Consider the following 21,422-nt stretch of genomic DNA (forward strand, 5'->3'; position numbering starts at 1 on the left):
AAATAAAGGCAATATTTGCCATGTAGAGAAAGTCATTTATTACCACATTTTTAAAGATATTTAGCTGTTTAAAGATGCAGCTGGGTACCAAGTGGAATTTTTGAAAACAAGTGCCTAATTCCCATTGATTTTTGGGAATTAGGGCCCAGATTTTTAAAAGTGTCTACATATTATTTTGCTCAGCATTGCAAATATTACCTGGTTTGGACATTTACATCTCTTTTGAAAATGAGATGTAGGCATTTAGGAGTCTAAATCCCATCAGTTTTCAGTGGGATATAGTCTCCTACATCCCTCTTGAAAATTATATTTCTGCTCCTAGCATGCTTTTAAGTTAGGCATTGCAACGCTGAGTTCAGCATCTACACATCTTTAAAAATCTCGGGGCCTTCTGACAGTGTCCAAAGCCAAATGCTTCAAAGGCAATGAGCAGAATGGAGTAACTATCAAGTGACCCATCCCCTGTCATCCAGTCCTAGCATCTGGCAGTCAGAGTGTAGGGACACACAGTCCATAGGGTTTCATAATGGACATGAACATATCTAATTCTTTTTTTTAACCTAGTTATAGTTTTGGTCCTCCCAACATCCTCTGGCAAAAAGTTCCACAGGTTGTATATTGTGTGAAAGGTACTTGTGTTTGTTTTTAAACTTCCTGCTCATGAATTTCATAGGGTGACCTCTGATTCTTGTGTTATGTAATGAGGTGAATAATTTTTCCTTATTAATTTCCTTCACACCATCCATGATTTTATAGACCTGTATAGAACTCCCTGCCCCTTTAGTTGTCTCTTTTGAAACATAACGGGCTCAGCTTTTTTAATCTCTTCTCATATAGAAGTTGTTCCATACCTTTAATAATTTTTGTTGCCTTTCTCTATACCATTTCTACTTCAGCTAATTTTTGTAAACCAAAACTGCACACAATATTCAAGAAATGAATATACTATGGATTTATATAGTGGCATTATGATATTTACTGTCTTACTGTTTATTCCTTTCCTAATGGTTCCTAACATGCATTTAACCTTTTTTACTGCCACTGCACATTGAGTGCATGTTTTCAGAGAACTGACCACAATAATTCAAAGATCTCTTTACTGAGTGGTAACAGCTAATTTAGACCCCATCATTTTGTATGTACTGTGCTTTCTAATATGCATTACTTTGCATTTATTAATATTGAATTTCATCTGCCATTTTATTGCCCAGTAACCCAGTTTTGAGAAATTCCTTTGTAAATCTTCACAGTCAGCTTTGGATTTTACTATCTTGGGTAATTTTGTGCCATCAGCTAACTTGGCCACCTCACTATTTACGCCTTTGTCCATATAGTTTATGAAAATATTGGACAACACTAGTCTCAATACAGGTCTTTGGGGAACACCACTATTTGCCTTTCTCAATTCTGAAAACTGCCCATTTGTTCCTAGCCTTTGGCTATGTCTAAGCTACGGAGGTTTTCCGGGATACCGAAAAACTCTGCTGCATCTAGGGAATGCGTCTGCTTTTCTTACATTTTTTGCTGAAGAGCCACGAGGAAGATGAGCTCTTCCAAAAGAGATGGTTTTTCCAAAATTTGGCCCAGTGTAGATGGGCCAAATTTTGGACCATCCTTTTCTGACAAAACTATCAGAAAAAGGTATGCAAATTGCAGAGCGCAACCTTTTTCTAGACATAGCCTTTGTTACCTGTCTTTTAGCCTTTTACTAATCCATGAGAGGACTTTATTTTTCTTAACAGCCTTTGGTGAAGGAAAGTCCTCAGCAAAGGCTTTCTGAAAGTTTACATCACAAGAATTGCATCCCTGTCACTCTTGTCCACATGTTCAAAAATCTAGGATTTATGGTCTGATCCTGAGCCCATTGAAGTCAAGACTTCCCACTGGCTTGAATGTGCTCTCCTCTTCAGTTATTGGAAGATGGGGGTTGGGAGAGGGAGCAGTAAAAATATCTTAGTGACACACTTTGAGTGTATTGGATGCGATTTGCTACCTTCTGTAGGTACAAAGAATGTTACTGAAATTTCTGCATTCTGGCAGGAAAGGAAGCTGTAGTTTTGCAAGTTGGGAAGGAGTGTTGCCAATCCCACTCCCTGCTGTCCATAGAGAGGATGTTGTACAAATTGTAGCTAAACCTTTTTAGAGAAGCTGCAAATGAATATGGACCCCAGTTTTGAATATGGACCCCAGTTCTTCAAATGAATCCTTCCCTGTCCCTCAGTCTCTGTCTCTCACTGTCATCCAGGTGGTTATCTTGGCAAACATCTTTGTCATCGGTACCTTACTGAATTGCTGTTGCAGGACATTTTGGGTATGTCTACACTACTCCCCTAGTTCGAACTAGGGGGATAATGTAGTCATACGGAGTTGCAAATGAAGCCCGGGATTTGAATTTCCCGGGCTTCATCTGCATAAAGCCGGCCGGCGTCATTTTTAAATGCCGGCTAGGTCGGACCCCGTGCCGCACGGCTACACATGGCACGGACGAGCTAGTTTGGATTAGGCTTCCTAATCCGAACTAGCTATACACCTCGTTCCACGAGGCGTACAGCTAGTTCAGATAGTAAGCCTAATCCAAACTACCTAGTCCGTGCCGCGAGTAGCCACGTGGCACGGGGTCCGACCTAGCCGGCATTTAAAAATGGCGCCGGCCAGCTTTATGCAAATGAAGCCCGGGAAATTCAAATCCTGGGCTTCATTTGCAACTCCGTATGACTACATTACCCCCCCCAGTTCGAACTAGGGGGGTAGTGTAGACTTACCCTTTCTGTTTAGAACATACACATTTTAATTGTTTTGATTATGCAGGTCTGAATGGTATAACTCAATTCTGACAAATCTAGAGCAGCAGTCCTAGGCTGCAGTAGATATGATTAGGCAACAAAATGGCAAATGTAATTTAATGTGGATAAGTGTAAAGTAATGCACATCAGGAAAAATAACCCCAACTATAAGTACAGTATGATGGGGGCTAATTTGGCTACGGCAAATCAGGAAAGAGATCTTGGAGTTATCGTGGATAGTTCTCTGAAAACTTCCACACAGTGTGCAGCGGCAGTCAAAAAGGCAAATAGGATGGTAGGAATTTTTAAGAAAGGGATAGAAAATAAGACCCAGAATATCTTACTGCCCCTGTATAAAACTATGGTACGCCCATATCTTGAATACTGTGTACAGATGTGGTCTCCTTACCTCAAAAAAGATATTTTGGCCTTGGAAAGGGTTCAGAAAAGGGCAACTAAAATGATTAGGGGTTTGGAATGGGTCCCATATGCAGAGAGGTTAAAGCAACTGGGACTTTTCAGTTTAGAACAGAGGAGACTGAGGGGCGATATGATAGAGATATATAAAATCATGAGTGGTGTGGAGAGGGCGGATAAAGAAAAGTTATTTATTAGTTCCCATAATAGAAGAACTAGAGGACACAAAATGAAATTAACGGGTAGCAGGTTTAAAACTAACAAAAGAAAGTTCTTCTTCACACAGCGTGTAGGTAACCTGTGGAACTCCTTGCCAGAGGAGGCTGTGAAGGCTAGGACTATAACAGACTTTAAAGAGAAGCTAGATAATTTCATGGAGGTTAGGTCCATAAAAGGCTATTAGGCAGGGGATAGAAATTGTGTCCCCGGTCTCTGTTTGTCAGAGGCTGGAGAAGGATGGCAGGAGACAAATTGTTTGATCATTGTCTTCAGTCCACCCTCTCTGGGGCACCTGGTGCTGGCAACTGTCAGCAGACAGGCTATTGGGCTAGATGGACCTTTGGTCTGACCCAGTATGGCCGTTCTTGTGTTCTTATGATATACAATTTAAATATTTTAACATTTAAATTCTAGCTCAAATTTTATGTTTTCAGAAATCTGAAAGGAGACTCCATCATTTGAGATAGTTGGGGCATTTAACAAACTATGCTACTAGATTTCCCCACTGTAACTCCATTCAGTTAATTCTAGTGAAACCAGTGTAAATAGGATTAGAATGGATGCCACGTTTGATTAAATGAGACCTATAAAGAAGTCTCTGTGGTACAATTATTAGAGACCACATTTGCTAAACTAAAGCTTTGACTAAACTAAAGCTAAAGGTTTTCATAAAAGGACTCACTGGGTCCCATTCCCCCCACTGCTTCTAATCAGAAATATAGATTTCAGCAAAATCATGCCATTAGAATAATTAAGGCTAAGATTCCTCTTTTAAACTTGTTCCCTTATGAGATTTCCCTGAATCAGCCAGACAGCTGAGGGGTTAGGAAGCCTTTATCTATCTCCTAAGACTGGAAACACAATGCTTTTAATTTTCAAATAGTAGAAAATAGTCCTTTGCATAATGGTCAGGTCTGCCTTTTAGACACTGAGGAGGCATGAGGGGCAGGGAGAGAAGAGAAAAGGAGTAAGTAGGGCCAACCACAGAACAGTCACAATACTCATGTAGTTAGGAAGAGGATACTTAATGGCAAGCAGGAAAGTGGGTATTGGAAAAAAAGTTCTAAAGAAGATGAAGCTTCATCAGAGCTGTAGTGGATCAGGACAGCAATATAGTAAATTTGGGATTCACTGGTCTGGCATCCTGACAGGTCTCCTGCTCCGTCAGTGATGATAAACTACGTTCTGCTACGTGTGGTTTTGTATGCTCCCCCAGTACATCATGCCAGCTCTGTGCAGATAGCTAGCATAATAGTCTTCACGGGCGCTCCCAAAACCCACAGACTCAAAGATACAAAGGCATCCAAGTCAGGTTTATTGTCAAATGAAGTACCGTCATAGTTGTTGGTAGCCAGATGGCCTCCGAGCCCCTACGTATTTGTACCCAGGATAATGGATGCAGCTCAGTCGATAGTATGGATTTCACGATTACCCCCTAGGCCAGCCAAAGAGTTAAGTGAGGTACCCCAACATTTATAGAGAGAAATGAACAATCTATGATACACACCGTACACATCATCTTACGCATTAATGACCCATTTGGTACCTTTCCTTGTACTTTCCTCCAAAACAGTCACTGCCCCTTGTTCTGATTTCTCTCTTGTTGTTTCAAACTGTTTTATTATGTGCTCAGCTGGGTGTCCCTGTACTGTCCTGGTGGAATGTATTTGCATATCTCATGTGCCGTTAGCAGTGCTAGCAGTTCTAGTGCCGAGAGACACTGATTTGCAGGCAAACATCTGCCTTTGACAAGGCCTGTCCGTTATTCATAGTACAGACACTCCCCGAGTTGTGAACGGTTGAGTTACGACCATTTGCACTTACGACCAAATCTCCCATGGAGCGGTCGTAAAGGTGGTCCCCGAGTTACGAACACGACCCGCATGTACGAACAGCACGGTCGCATGTAACTCAATGGAGTCCGAGTTACAAACAGCTCGAGTTACAGCCAAGTGTTTGGTCCGTAACTCGTTCGTAACTCGGAGAGAGGCTGTATAACTCTTGCTTACTTTGGTTCAAACACCAGGCCCCTGCTTCAGGCTGTTTCTTTCTCCTACAAGAGCTAGCACCAGTGAGCACATGAACCGGGCTCCACAGTTGTATCAATGTGTTACGAACAGCTCTAAACAAGTTTTTATTGTTTTGGTCAAAACAGTTGAGGCCCATCAGCACTAGTCCTTGTATCAGTACAGCTGTGATAAGGTACAAGTGTGTCTAGTGTGAAGCAGGAGGAGGATCAATGAATCCCACTCTGACAATTTGGACCAAAACACTGGTTCCAGGAGGGATTTTAGATTTTCACCAGCCATGTTGTATTTTAAGGCTCCACTCCTGCAAACGTATTCATTTGCTTAACCTCATGACGTCAGGGGGACTACTCATACACAACCAAGCACCTGTGTAAATGTTTGCAGGACTAGCATCTACCACTCCTCAATATCCTCTAATGTGGATTCTTCTTTGAGTGCTTGTCCATGTCGACTCCATGCTAAGTATGTGGTCTGCATGCACCGTTGTCAGATTTTTCTCTTAGTGGTATCTGTAGGGCCAGCTGTGGCATCCCCTGGAGGCCCATGAAGATGCACCAGTATAAAGGAGATTAACGGCCCTTTGTCCTTACAGTTCTTTTTTACTAGCTGTGATGGCTGCTGGAAATCCTCCTGTGCTTGTGTTTGCAATCCTTCCCTAGCAAGACCCTTCACTGGATTTCTGTCAATGTTGTTGTTTAGTTGAGTTTGTTAGTTAGGGAGTCTCCTTCATGGTCCTTGTCCCAGGGTTGGGGCATGCCCTGACCCCGAAGTTTCAGACTATGCACTCTCAGTTGCCTAAAGTGCCTTGGAAAGGCTCACATCAGGGACAAGTGCAAAATCTTCTAGGGCTTCAGGCTATGCACCTGAAAGAACGGGGATATCAGATTGAAAGCTCTGCTGATGGAAGCCAGACTCACACTTGCCTCTGAGCCATGTAGGCCAGACTCAGTGCCAAGCACACTGGCATCAGTACAAAGTGACCCTCTGAAACCATGCCCCCCTTGGCACCATTCCTCAGCCCAGCTCTGAGGAAATGCACAAGAAGCACATCAAGAGCAAGATGGAATCCATGGCAGACCATTCACTCTCCCTGCAGAGGCTTATGACTGTGGCAATGACACCACCTGCAACATCTAGTCTCAACCCAGACCCACCCCATGCTCCAGGGACTGGCCATGGTCATGGCTTGGCTCAGCTTAGATTGCCCTTTCAAGTGGCAAGGGGCCTTTTGTCTCTACAGGTGCCTCCCACCCTCCAGGACTGAATACCCACCTCCCTGTATCAGCCAAGGACATTGGTATTGAAATGGAAGCCCACTATGGGATATCCAGTCATCCTTGTCTCAGTGGCACTCTCCATTGCTGTGCCAATCTGTAGCCTCAGGACTTTGAAACCCAGAAGGCCAGCACTGATTGCCAGTAGCTAGTGCCAGTCACATGAGACCCAGAACCCAAATCTCAACACCTCACCCACGCCCTGACAGCATTTCAGCCTAGGTGCCATTTTCTTGAGCACCACCACTTGTCATGTAAGAACGAAAGCCAGTCCCAGCACCCATTACCAGCCTTCTGCAGCCAGTCCCCCAGTCTCCCTGGAACTACTCCTGGCAACCCAGCATAGCCAGGAGGAGAAATTAGCTTCACTATTGCCATCATAGTTTCTCCTCAAAAGTGGCACTGTCACCCGACATAAGTAATGGATGTTGGGGCCAGACCATTGATGGGCCAGTGGCCTCCAGAACTGCAGCCAATGCAGGGCAGTGCAGGAACCCATGGGCGATGACAGGACCATTCTCTCACCCTCTGTCCATGGTGGTCTCTGAGGCTATGTCTACACTGCCATTTTTTTTCGGCAGAAGATATGCAAATTGTGCTCTCATTTGTATATCTTCTGCCGATCCTTTTTGCGGAAGAGGTTTTGCCGATAAAAAGCCCTGTGTAGATGTGGCCATTTGTCAAAAAAAAAAAAACTTTTTTGCAAGATCCTGTAAACCTCATTTTTTGAGGCATAAGGGCTCTTGCAAAAAAGGGTTTTTTCCCGACAAATGGCCACATCTACATGGGGCTTTTTATCGCAAAAACCTCTTCCGCAAAAAGGATTGGCAGAAGATATGCAAATGAGAGCACAATTTGCATATCTTCTGCCGAAAAAAACAGCCGTGTAGACATAGCCTGAGAGGTGGACTGTGGCCCTTCCCCGAGCAATCCTGAAGCTGGGCTCAGACTCTGATGATGGTATCAAAACTCCAAGGCTACGTCTACACTAGCATGATTTTCTGAAAATGCTTTTAACAGAAAAGTTTTCCGTTAAAAGCATTTTCGGAAAAGCACGTCTAGATTGGCAGGATGCTTTTCCGCAAAAGCACTTTTTGTGGAAAAGCTTCCGTGGCCAATCTAGACGCAGTTTTCTGCAAAAAAGCTGCGATCGCCATTTTTGGGATCGGGGCTTTTTTGCAGAAAAGAGTACTGTGCTGTTTACTCTGGCCCTCTTGCACAAATGATTTGCGCAAGAGGGCTTTTGCCCCAATGGGAGCAGCACAGTATTTCCGCAAGAACACTGATGATCTTACATGAGATCGTCAGTGTTCTTGCGGAAATTCAAACAGCCAGTGTAGACAGCTGGCAAGTTTTTCTGTAAAATCATCTGATTTTGCAGAAAAACTTGCCAGTCTGGACACAGCCCTCCAGTACCTCTCTCAGAAATTGCGCCAGGAGAAGCAGAGCATCCAACCCCATCCACATCGGTGGTATCCTCATCCTCAAGACAAGCCATGCACATTTCCCACTAACTCCTTGCCTTCAGATTATTTTAGAACTCACTAGGAGCTCCTCCAGAGGATGACAATTAATCTAGACCTAGAGGCAGAGGAAGAGCCCATATATGCCCTCTTTGTTATTCTGGTGGCTCTGCTGGAGCATGAAGTGTTGGTTAAGATGGTAAATACACCAGACTCATTCCTCTCTGCTCCCAACATCTAAAAGAGCAGCAAAGAAATACTACGTTCCTGCCAAGGGATTTGAATATATGTTTTCAGAAACTCCCTCAGAATTATTCATGATTTCCACCGCTAATAGGCAAGATAGCTAAGGGCAGAAGTGCTATACGAAAAAATAAGGAGACTAAATGCCTACATCTTTTTGGTAGAAAGGTTTATTTAACTTCTACCCTTCAATTTCATATCACAGACCAGGGTGAAGGAGATAAATTTTAACATTTGGGACTCCATGGGTAAATTTAAGAACTCCCTGCCTCCAGAATCATGGCAGGAATTCAGGGCCATCATGGAAGAAGGAACAATCATGGCCACATTGTTTCAGACAACATCAGATTTGGCAGCCAGAACAATAGCATTGGCGGTTGCTATTAGATGTGGTTTGTACCTGCAGTCCTCAGGTCTGTATGAGGAAGTTCAGCAGCGGGTTCAGGATCTCCCATTTAAGGGAGCTTCATCTTTCTTGGAGCAGACAGACACCAAACTGCTTGGCCTTAAAGACGCTAGGGCCGTGCTACACTCTGCCAGCATCAAGGAAACACTTGAGGCTATAATGACCCCTCATGTTTTTAGAACCATCCAGGAACAAACCCAGAAAGGAAAAAAGAAAAGTCATAGGTGTCACCAGGATTAGTCATCCTCCACCTTCCCAAAAACCATTGCCTGAGAGGAGGATGAAGGTCTTTTAATAGCATGCTCAGGGGCAGTTTACAAATCTCCCTCCCAGATCAACAGCTCTCACTTTGAACCCTTTCCCAGAGCTCTCTGCTTGGGTGTCAATTGCATTGGACCACTGGCTACTCAGTACTAGGGGTGCACCCAGCAGTTTGTCTTCACCACACACCCCTTTTATCCCTCTTCAGGGACCCTTATGCTCATCCAGGAGGTGCAAACTTGCTTATGGGCAAGCGCTGTGGAAACAGTCCCTATAGAGCAGCACTTCTGGCTCTGCTTCACTTCACTTCTTCCCCACGAGGCGGATCTGGCGTTGGAGGCTCATGGCTCCTCTCCTTCCCTCCCCCAAAGAAAGCCAGCGCTGGCATTCCACTTTGTAGCGGGGGGCGTGAAGCTAGAGTGCCAGTGCAGACTTCCTGCTGCAGGAAGAGGGGAGGAGCTGAGCTCAAGCCATGGGCCACCTGGAAGATGGCTCAGGGACCACTAGTAATCCACGGAATGTGATCCAATGTAATGTCCCTCCATACCAGAAGGAAAGGGTGAAGTCTAGCGGAAAACAGGTGGGCAGGAACTTGGGAGGCCGGTGTGCTGTCTTCAGACGTGGTCTCAAAAGGTGCACCTGGCCTGTGGTTTAGACTGGCTGGTTAACTGCTGGCAAGACTGAGGATGGCAGCCCGGTTTCCTTTTGGAGGATTTCAGGTGGGAATGAGCCATATCCTGACATGGCTAGTGGCCCTTCAGTTGAGAAGTCTGAGGTTTAAATTTCTTCTGCTTAACCCTGGGGTTTATAAACCCAGAGTTTTCAGTGTTATACGGGAGCTCATGGAACTTCCAGAAGACTGGAAAAGGGCAAATATTGTGCCCATCTATAAAAAGGGGAATAAGAACAACCCAGGAAACTACAGACCGGTCAGTTTAACGTCTGTCCCAGGGAAGATAATGGAGCAGGTAATTAAGGAAATCATATGCAAACACTTGGAAGGTAATAAAGTGATAGGGAATAGCCAGCATGGGTTTGTGAAGAACAAGTCATGCCAAACTAATCTGATAGCTTTCTTTGATAGGATAATGAGCCTTGTGGATAAGGGAGAAGCGGTAGATGTCATATACCTAGACTTTAGTAAGGCATTTGATACGGTCTCGCATGATATTCTTATTGATAAACTAGGCAAATATAACTTTGATAGGGCACGATAAGGTGGGTGCATAATTGGCTGGATAACCGTAGTCAGAGAGTTGTTGTTAACGGTGCTAAATCCTGCTGGAAAGGGATAACAAGTGGAGTTCCGCAAGGGTCAGTTTTGGGACCCGTATTGTTCAATATCTTCATCAATGATGTAGATATTGGGATAGAGAGTACGCTTATTAAGTTTGCAGATGATACCAAACTGGGTGGGGTTGCAACTTCTTTGGAGGATAGGGACATAATTCAAAATGACCTTAGCAAGTTAGAGAAATGGTCAGAGGTAAACAGGATGAAGTTTAATAAAGAGAAATGCAAAGTGCTCCACTTAGGAAGGAACAATCAGTTCCATACATACAAAATAGGAAGCGACTGTCTAGGAAGGAGCATGGCAGAAAGGGATCTAGGGGTCATAGTGAATATGAGTCAACAGTATGATGCTGTTGCAAAAAAAGCAAATATGATTCTAGGTTGTATCAATAGGTGTGTTGTAAGCAAAACTCATGAAGTCATTCTGCCGCTCTACTCTGCACTAGTTAGGCCTCAGCTGGAGTACTGTGTCCAGTTGTGGGCGCCACATTTCAAGAAAGATGTGGAGAAATTGGAAAGGGTACAGAGAAGAGCGACAAGAATGATTAAAGGTCTAGAGAACATGACCTATGAAGCCAGGCTTCATGAACTGGGCTTGTTTAGTTTGGAAAAAAGAAGATTAAGGGGGGACATGATAGCAGTTTTCAAATATCTAAAAGGGTGTCACAAGGAGGAAGGAGAAAATTTGTTCCTCTTGGTTTCTGAGGACAGGACAAGGAGTAATGGGCTTAAAGTGCAGCAAGGGAGGTTTAGATTGGACATTAGGAAAAAATTCCTAACTGCGAGGGTGGTCAAATATTGGAATAAATTGCCAAAGGAGGTGGTGGAATCTCCCTCTCTGGAGATATTTAAGAACAGGTTAGATAGACATCTGTCAGGGATGGTGTAGACGGAGCTTGGTCCTGCCTTGAGGGCGGGGGGCTGGACTCGAAGACCTCTCGAGGTCCCTTCCAGTCCTATGATTCTATGATTCTATGATTTGCTCTGCAAACAGGTGCCCGCATCAAAGGGCAGGTCTTGAATGGACTTCTGTACCTCCAGAGACAGCCCCAAAAGGAGGAGCCTTGCTGCTCGTTGCACGGAGATGGCAGATGCCATGGAGCGAGCCTGCTGTAGCTGAAGTCTCCTGTAGTGCCACCAGGGCCATTGAATACCCTACTTCTACCAGGGCCTTAAACTCCCTTTGAGGACCCTCTGGCAGGGAGGATTCAACCTTGTCAATGCCTGCCACCTAATGACCTTGTGTCAGGCAAACAATGCCTGGTGGTTTGCCACCCTCAGCTGAAAGCTGACTGATGAATAAATTTTCCTGCCAAACAAATCTAGGCACCCAGCTTTCCAAGGCCCCTCTGTCTTCTCCCACGATGTCACACCTTGGGTCATGAGGAATCTGGAACAACTCTACCCTTAGACCCAAGATCCTCTCCCACAGTGGGATTTAAACTTGATCTTGGTGTGCCTCACAGGACCACCATTCAAGCCCCTATGGTCATGTGCCCTATGTCATTACTTTCAAAGTAGCCTTCCTGGCTGCTCATATCAGCTAGAAGCATGTCTGCCGTCTGAGCCCTGACATTAGAACCTCCATATACCCAGTTCTTCAAGGACAAGGTCCTGTTGCAGCCTCATCCACCCTTCCTTCTTAAGACAGTCTTTGCCTTCCATGTGGACCAGGATATTTTTTGCTGGTCTGTTATCCCAAGCTTCATGAGACGTCTCCATGCATTGGATGTTTGGAGAGTATTGGTACTTAACCTAGAAAGTGTGAGGCCCTTCCGCAAGTCAACTTAGCTCTTTGTGGCCTACTCAGGGTGAGGGAAGGGTTCCCTGATTTCCTCTCATAGACACTCAAAACGGAACATTTCCTGCATCTGTATGTGCTACAAGTTGGCAGGGACTCAGGCCCCACTCTATCAGGACTCAGGCTTTATCGCGCCTATCTCATACATGTCCCAATCCAGGGACAGCTGTTGAGCAGTACCATGGTCATCAGTGCACACCTTCACGTCTCACTATTATGGGGTAGAGAGTTGAAGAGTATTTATTTTGTATTCCCTAAAAAATCAAATTAAAAATGTAGATGCAGGTGTTGAAATAAAGACCCTGCTTTGCTTGTTCCAGGCTACTATGAAATTCTCTAATACGCACCCATGTAAATCCAGAGTAACTCCAGGGAGTGGAATGAAATGACTCTAGTGCTTCCTGCAAATGTAGGGGGCACCATCCATCTGGTGCAGTGGAGGGGACCTCTTGTTTTGTGAGCTGTCTTGTTACAGTATCATTTAGCATATAGTGAAAGTTGTTATTGGGAAACTTTATGATGAGATGAGATTGGAGAACATTATGATAAGTTCCCACTATAGATATAAAATATAGAAACTGAAGGAGCCACATTCTGCTGCCACTTACACCCATGTAAATCCAGAGTAATTGCATTCCACTCTCTGGAGTCACTCTGGATTTACATGGGTGCGTATAAGAGAATTTCAAAGTAGCCTGGAACAAGCAAAAGGCCTTTCAAGCAGGGTCTGTATTTCAACACCTGCATCTACATTTTTAGTTTGATTTATTCCTGGCAGAGAATGTGTGCACACACTTTGGAAGGCCATATCTTCACCCTCAGCAATGGGCAACTGAAGCAAGACTTGTTCTTTTTTTCTCCACCCTTATATCCTCTATCTTTTCTTCTCGCCGCCCCCTTCCCACCCCCCACCATCTGAGTGAGAACAGAAGTACAGCAGGACAGGATGATCCCTTGAATGTACACTTTAACACCTATTTTTGGTATGTAAAAATAGTTGCATTCTGAGGAGGAAGTCACAGACTCTGTTGTAGTGGAGTGAAAGTCTATTGGGGATGGGGATTTAAATCCTGTGGCTTGGCTCTACCTCTGATATTAAATGTTTAACACAAATATCTGTGTTAACCCATCACACTTTCAATCCAGCAACATGTTTTCTTGATACTGTCTTCTTGCCATAATCATTAATTAGATTAATTGCTCTGATATCTTTCTTTTTATTCATAGGCTGGCCTTGGGCAACCCTATCTGTCTTTGGATTCCTGTACTGCTACTCTCATGTTGGAATTGAATGGGATCACACACATTGTGCAGATTAGCACAGACTTATTCAAAGTTATGCCATCATGACCTGTGAACTAAGAAAGAAGAGGAAAAGATTCATACAGTTAATACACACGTTCTGATTTCTCTTCATTGGATATACATGAAATTTTCTCTGCAGGAAAATGTCATAGCAAATATACTTTGTCAACCTATTTAAAAATCTAGAAGCCAGTTTACAGATAATCACTTGAACTATAAACACTGGTTTCTTTAAGTATTTTTGTTGTCTTTACTTAGACACTGTTTTTACATCAGAATTATTTGAAACTGTATGTACATGTTGAATATTTTGATATATGTACTTCACATTCTTGGATTTCTGTCTAGCAGGAAAAGAGATATTTTTTTTTGTCCTTTTCCTATTTTTTTCTAGTCTGGATTAAATTTAAATTCTTTACAAATGAAAGAATGCCTCCTGTTCTTCTGTTGCACAAATCAGAAAACCAAAATTCAACCCAACTTACCCTTTATACATTATGGCTACGGCTACACTATGTGCTTTGCTGGAAGAGGCAAAGCAATGAAGTGTAGATTAGCATTTTCTCATGCTTCATTTGCATAATCTTTTACAATCCATTTTTGCGCACGAGGTTTTTGCGTAAAAACAAGCAGTGTGGACGTTTCCTTTTTGTGCCAAACCCCCTTTTTGTGCAAGATCCTTATGCCTCTCTCCAGGAGGCTGACATCTTGCAGAAAAGGATTTTTGTGCAAAAAGGAAACGTCCACACTGCTTGTTTTTGTGCAAAAACAGACCGGAAGATATTATGAAAATGAAGCGCAAGAAAATGCTAATCCGTGCTTCATTTGCATTGACTCTTCCGGCACAGTGGGTAGCGTAGCCATAGCCTATATCTCAGAATCATACCCAGATATTGAAAGTGCCTCTGTAAACACGGACAAAGAAATAAAAGATGTTGCTTTTTTTAGCCATTTAGATTCCAGCCGCAGCTTGGGCCTCAAGTTGCCCTCCACTGCTTTAGCGAGTCATTTAATATCTTTGTACCTCTAGTCCCCACTGCAAAAAAATGGGATAGTAAATTTCTCACATGGTGCTGTGAGAATAAATTCATTAATGTTTGTGAGGTATTATTGTGGTGTCGGTTTAAATATCTAGCCAGGGTCAAAATCTTTTTTCTCAGAATTCAGTTATTTTCTTTGCAATCAGTTTTACGTTGGATAGCTGGAAATACAAAGTATCCTAAGGGCCATTTGACCAATAAGACATACATTGTCTGTCTAATATATATGGTAGTCTATTGTCAGTGTCACTACAACCACTTCCAAAAAATTATGCCTTGAAGGTGGGATTTTTCATTGGCCTAGCTATTGGAGCAGAGTTAAACCAGAGCTGAGAGCTTTTGAAAAATCTCACTCTTAACCCTTTGTAGTGAATCCTAAAGAGAACATCCATGCTGTGTAGATTGGGATTTCATTGATCCGATGTAGAATGTTCAGTAACTTGTATTCATGCATAACATATCTTACACTCAGATGGAAATGTCTAGCACCGATGGATGACCTGTTAAGACAATGCTTCATTCCAGAGCAGTATCAGTCTATGCAGTGTATGTTCTAGTGCTTTGTATTGTCTAGTTTAGTTGTAAATCCTTTTCTGTTTAATAAGAAAACTCAGTCTTTAAGCAAGGCTGATGTGACATGCAGAATATTGTTTTGCTATATAAAAAGAATAATGTTTTTGTTTATGCTGTGCTAAAAGCCATGGAGAATTTTATGAAAATTTTTAACCACAGGAAAGATTAGATCTGCTGCTCATGTACCATACTTTCATTCCGAAATTCTTACTGCTTCTTTATGTTTAATGGAATGTGCAAATGCCAGCAGTTTAATAATCTGAAATACAGCTTACATTTTGCTTTAGGAACTAGTTATCAAACTTCCTTCTAATTTAATGTTATTTTTGCATGTTAGTGAGAGGGATCCTTTGAATGGATTGTGGACCCACTTACATACACCATGTTAGCCTTCCCTGAAGAAAGATCAAGAGGTCTCCAACCAAATTTTTCCTGACCTCTTGGGCTACGTCTACACTGCAGGCTTCTTGCACAAGAATTGGCATTCTTGCACAAAACTTTGCAGAGCATCTACACTGCATGTGCGTTCTTGCACAAGTAAATTTACAGTAAAGCGTCGGAACAGTGGGCTTCTTGCGCAAGAGTTATTCCTCTCCCCATGAGGAATAAGCCCTCTTGCGCAAGAAGGCAGTGTGGACAGGCAACAGGGGTTTCTTGCGCAAGAAGCCCCTGTGGTTAAAATGGACATCAGAGCTTTCTTGTGTAAGAGAGCATCCACACTGCCATGGATCATAGAATCATAGAACCATAGAGCTGGAAGAGACCTCAGAAGATCATCAAGTCCAGCCCCCTGCTCTAGGCAGGACCAATCCCAACTAAATCAACCTGGCCAGGGCTTTGTCAAGCCGAGACTTAAAAACCTCTGGGGATGGAGACTCCACTACTTCCCTAGGTAACCCATTCCAGTGCTTCACCACTCTCCTAGTGAAATAGTTTTTCCTAATATCCAACCTGGACCTCTCCCACCACAACTTGAGACCACTGCTCCTTGTTCTGCCATCTGTCACTACTGAGAACAGCCTCTCTCCATCCTCTTTGGAACCTCCCTTCAGGAAGTTGAAGGCTGCTATCAAATCCCCCCTCACTCTTCACTTCTGCAGACTAAACAGACCCATCAGATCTCTGAGGGAGTCAAAATCTGCTTTTCTGAAGTCCAAGGTGTATATTTTACTACTCTCTTTTCTTTCTTTGGTCAGGATCCTGAAATCTACCATCTCATGATCACTGCTTCCCAGGTTGTCACCCACCTCTACGTCCCCTTTTAGTTCCTCCCTGTTTGTGAGCAGAAGGTCAAGCTGCACACGACCCCTGGTCGGATCCTTCAGCACTCGTGTCAAGAAGTTATCCCCAACATTCTCCAAAAACTTCCTGGATTGCCTGTGTACTGCCGTATTGGTTTCCCAACAGATGTCAGGGTGATTAAAGTCCCCCACGAGAACCAGGGCCTGCGATCTGGAAGCTTCGCTCAGTTGTCCGAAGAAAGCCTCATCTACCTCATCCACCTGATTCGGTGGCCCGTAGCAGACACCACCAACAACATCACTGCTGTTGTTTGCTCCTTTAAACTTAACCCATAGACTCTCAATAGGTTTTTCTCCCTCTTTATACTGGAGTTCAGAGCAATCATAGTGCTCTCTTACATATAGTGAACTCCTCCTCCTTTTCTCCCCTGCCTGTTCTTCCTGAACAGTCTATACCCTTCCATGACAGCGCTCCAGTCATGCGAGTCATCCCACCAAGTCTCTGTTATCCCAATTAAATCATATTTCTTGGACTGGGACAGAGCCTCCAGTTCTTCCTGTTTGTTGCCCAGGCTTCTCGCATTAGTGTACTAACACTTCAGGTAACCAGTTGATTGCCCTATCTTCTCCATTCGAAACAGAGGTCCTCCTTTCTTGCTTCTTCCTCTCTGCATTTCTTCCCGGTATCCAATTTTCCAACTCCCCTCAGGGTTTTGGTCACCGTCCCCCGACGAACCTAATTTAAAGCCCTCCTCACTAGGTTTGCAAGCCTGCCCGCGAAGATGCTCCTTCCTCTCTTCGTTAGGTGGATCCCATCTCTTCCTAACAATCCTTGTGCCCGGAACAGAGTCCCACGGTCAAAGAAACCAAAGCCCTCTCTGCGACACCACCTATGCAACCACGCATTTACGTTCTCAATTCGACGATCCCTGCCCAGTCCTTTCCCTTCAACAGAGAGGATGGACGAGAACACCATTTGTGCTCCGAATTCTTGGATCCTTCTTCCCAGTGCTACATAATCCGTAGTAACCCGCTCAAGGTCATTCTTGGCCGTATCGTTAGTTCCCACGTGGAGAAGCAGGAAGGGCTAGCAATCCGAAGGTTTGATCAGTTTGGTAAGCCTCTCAGTCACATCCTGAATGCGAGCTTCCGGTAAGCAGCACACCTCTCGAGATTCCAGGTCTGGACGGCAGATGGATGGCTCAGTCCCTTTTAGGAAGGAGTTCCCGACCACCACCACCCGTCATTTTCTTTTGAAGGTGGTGGCCGTGGAACCTCTGTCCCTAGGACTACGTATCCCATGCCTTCCAGTAGATGGTGTTCCCTTCTGGTTTCTTCCTTGTGAGGTCCCTTCCAAAGCATTCACCACTGCAGAGCCTGTGGAGAGAGCCTGAAAGCGATTACTTACCTCTATAGCATTGGGAGATTCCTATGCTGGCCTTTTTCCCCTTCTAGAATTTACATGCTGCCAGTTCTCTTCTTGGTCATGTACTGCCCTCTCTGGCTCTTACGCCTGCCATGCTTGAAGGATTAAACACTGCTTTCTATTGAGGAAGTCTTCATCCTCTCTGATCGAGCATAGGATCGACACTTGGGCCTCCAGTCCTCTAATTTTTTCTTCCAAAATGTCAACCAGCTTGCACTTCGTGCAGATGAAATCCGTTCTTTCTTCCAGGAGGAAGACAAACATGGCACACGCCATGCAGGTAACAACAGTAGACCCATCACCATCCATCGCTGCTGTCCTGGAGAAGGGATTTAAAAAGAAAGGCAAGAGAACCTCGCCCCCTTCCCAACTCCCTCTCTAAACTCCCTGTTAGCACTCACCTGTTTGCAAGCTCCTTGGTCACTTGCCCACTGCCTTATAAAGTCCCTCCCCCTACCAAGGCTCAGCCAATCAGCAGAGGCTTCTAGAATTCAACATTTAATTAGAAGCCAATAGTTTCCACCTGCCAATCACAGCACACACTCCATGAAGGGGAGGAGGAGGGCAAAGGGGAAGTTTAAAAAAAAAGCCTCACTCACAAACACGGGAAAAAAACAAACAAAAACAAAAAAAGAACACACACCAACCCTCACTCACAAACACAAGCTCAGCACACAGCAAGAAAGCCCCAAACACAACACACACTTCCCTCAAGAGTCCTGTATCTGCTTCTCCTCTACCTGGAGAACTCCCTCTCTAAAGCCTCACTCAAAAACACAGAGAAGGAAAAAAAATGCTCTTGTGTACAAGCACATGGCAGTGTGGACATGCTCTAGCACAAGATCTCTTGTGCAAATCAGTTCTTGCACAAGAAGCCTGCAGTGTAGACGTAGCCTTGAGGTATTATTTCAGTTTGCCTTATAGGCAGAGGTTTGAGTTACTTTGTAACAAAACTTCTTATAACTTAATGAAATTGTCACTTATTCCTGCCCTATAGTATCTTGACATTATAATTTCCTAGATAATGATATGACTTTGTCTTTCCTCTGTAGTAATTGCTTTGTGGAATTCTTGTATGCTTGAGGAATTCTGCCAAGACTTTCTACCTGAGCTCCTTGTCTCTTGAGCTGAAAATTATTATGTAGTGTGGGTCAGTAATCTACAGGGAAGCCTGAAGAGTTCTTAGACAATATCTCTTCTGCGTGAACAATAAATAAGGTTTTCTTCAGCACCAATCTCTCAGAGGCTTCATTTCTTATTTTAGAAATTCTTATAACCAGGCTAAATCAAGGAACGTAATTAAGATATGTGAGAGTTCCCATGTCTCCCATATGTCACACACCAACATACAAGGCATCAGAATCTTGGACTAAACTCATGAATGTATTGATAGGATTCTAAGCTCTGTGCCTTAGGGCAATGTCCGTGACCATCTGTAGTGGAGGTTCTAGGAGTTTGGCTCAAAGACTAATAGTGGATGCATTGGCCTTTTCTGGTCCCAAGTGCATCCCTTCACTCATACCCATGTGCTACCACCAGCAGGACTGAGGAGTTCAAGTGCATCACAAGTGGCAGCATCAGGTACCATTTTACAAACAATGTATTTATACAATTCCTAGAGGAGAGGATGCTACACAGATGTTTGGCACCACAGACCAAGGTAAACACACTAGTTAGCAAGCAGAAAATTGATCATGCAAACCAGAGAAATATATAGATGAGGGGAATATTTATTCTCTGGCCCAGAAATTAGTGAATGTACAGAGCTAGGAAACCACTCAGGAGGAGAAGAATTCCTCCAAGTTCCCCAAATAACACTGTGACAGGTTTGGTCATTTGATGTGCTGAAATACCACTGAGCCTTCCTGCCCTCAACTCTGTCCTAGTGAGCTAGGCCATCAGGCCTCCTCCAGCAGTGAGACAGAAATATGGTCACAGCCCTCTGCAGTATAATACAGATGCTGAGATCAGATCAGCTGTGGGATTGCTCAGCCAAAGGGACCTGCCTCAGCATCCAAATGCACAGCCTCAATGGTACCTGAACCCCAGATAATTCTGTCTTACTCTGTATACAATTTTATACAAGGTTAGCTTGTGTTGTTTGTCCTATTTCTCAGAGGAAAGAGAGAAAAAGAGATACACAGTTGCTCCCTCTCTCCCCCTGACCGCCGTGACAATTATTAACACTGGGTTTATTAATCAATAAATTGATATTATTAAGTGTTCATACGAGACATCAGACAGAACAAAGTAGGTTGCTAAATAAAATAGAACAACATGCAAGCTAACCTGAATACAATAACTTGGTCTAATAAGCGTCTTTCACAAACTGGAAACCCTTCCAGTCTGCCCTGAATCTTTTCCCTAGTTCAGTTTTTTTTAGTTTCCAGCTATCATCTTGCGTGGGGTAGACAGTGGGAACTGATAACTGGATTACCTCACTCCTCACCTTTAAATAGGATTTGCATAAGGTAGGAGTCCATTGTTTCAATTTGACCCCCTCACAGCTACTAATGGAAGGTTACTTGGTTTAAGATGGATTCCAGTATCAGCTGACATATTCTCCATGCTTCACAGGTTGACCCATGTGTCTTCAGGAAGTCCAAGTTTCACTGTCTCTTTGCTAATGGGCCATTATAATCTTGAAGTACCGTTAATGGCCCGCACTTAGCATGACACCAGTTACATAGATTTATCTCCATATTCCTAACTTAATCTACAAAGATGATACATGAACTCAAATGGGAAAATCATATTCAGTAAATTATAACTTCTCCAGTGATATCATACACAGAGACTTAGGGTATGTCTACACTACAGCGCTATTTCGAATTGACTTATTTCGAAATAAGCTAAATCGAAATAACACATCTAGACACAAAAACTAATTCGAAATAGCATTTTTCTAATTCAAAATAGCGCGTCCACATTGAGTGGACCCTGAATCGAAGGTAAGGCTGGCCGGAACCAGTGCCCAAAGGGCTTCAGGGTCGGACTTAGTGTGTGGGGCTGCTGCCTCAGGCTAGCAGAGGTCTGTGCTTAAAGGGACCCGACTCCACATCCCAGACAGACAGTTCTCTGGTTTCTCTGCTTGCTGATCTACCTCGCTGCAGGACAGCAAAGCATTTGTGTCTTGGAGTGCTCTGCTTGCCCTCACTCGGGACACCACGGCACTCTGCAACATGGAACCAGACCTGTCCCTGGGCATGCCACTGCATCTCGTGGGGGCGTTGCCATCAGTCCAGCTGCACTTGCTGCAGGCTGCCATCTGGGAGGTCCATTCGGGGGCTGTCAGGATCCAGGAGGCCTGTGGGAGAGTGTCCACCCTGAGGAGCCCTCAGAACCACCCTGGTCTGCCCCATTGGGAGCTTGAGCCCCATTCCTCCCTCTCGTCCTTCCACTTACCCTTCCCTACCCAGCCCTTCCTGATACCAAATAAAATAAACATATTTTCAAAAATAGAAACTGGGTTTATTTAACACAACTGGGGAGGGGGAATGAAACTCTGGGAAGATGGGCGAAAGGAGGCTGGAGAGGGCAGGAGAGAGGGTGGGAGAGGGGAGGGGGAAAACTGGGAGGAGGGAGCTGGAAGGGGGAAGCAAGGGGAAGAAGGGGGAGGGGAAGATCAGCGCTCAGGGCTGGGGGTC

The 21,422-nt window shown here is 44.1% G+C and overlaps 1 protein-coding gene across 8 annotated transcripts in view; it reads left to right on the top strand.

The window, feature by feature from the left end:
• HHAT (hedgehog acyltransferase) overlaps positions 1-19,003 on the top strand; it is a 369,064-nt gene extending 350,061 nt beyond the window's left edge. For all 8 annotated transcript variants that reach the window (XM_014580487.4, XM_075925124.2, XM_075925129.2 and 5 more), the window contains one exon: positions 13,418-19,003. In XM_014580487.4, coding sequence (XP_014435973.2) covers positions 13,418-13,509 — 92 coding nt within the window. In that variant the 3' untranslated portion in view covers positions 13,510-19,003. The remainder of the gene's footprint in view (positions 1-13,417) is intronic.
• The last annotated feature ends 2,419 nt before the right edge of the window (positions 19,004-21,422 follow it).

Source organism: Pelodiscus sinensis, chromosome 3, assembly GCF_052426305.1.
Source record: "Pelodiscus sinensis isolate ZL-2025 chromosome 3, ASM5242630v1, whole genome shotgun sequence".
NCBI lineage: Eukaryota > Metazoa > Chordata > Testudines > Trionychidae > Pelodiscus > Pelodiscus sinensis.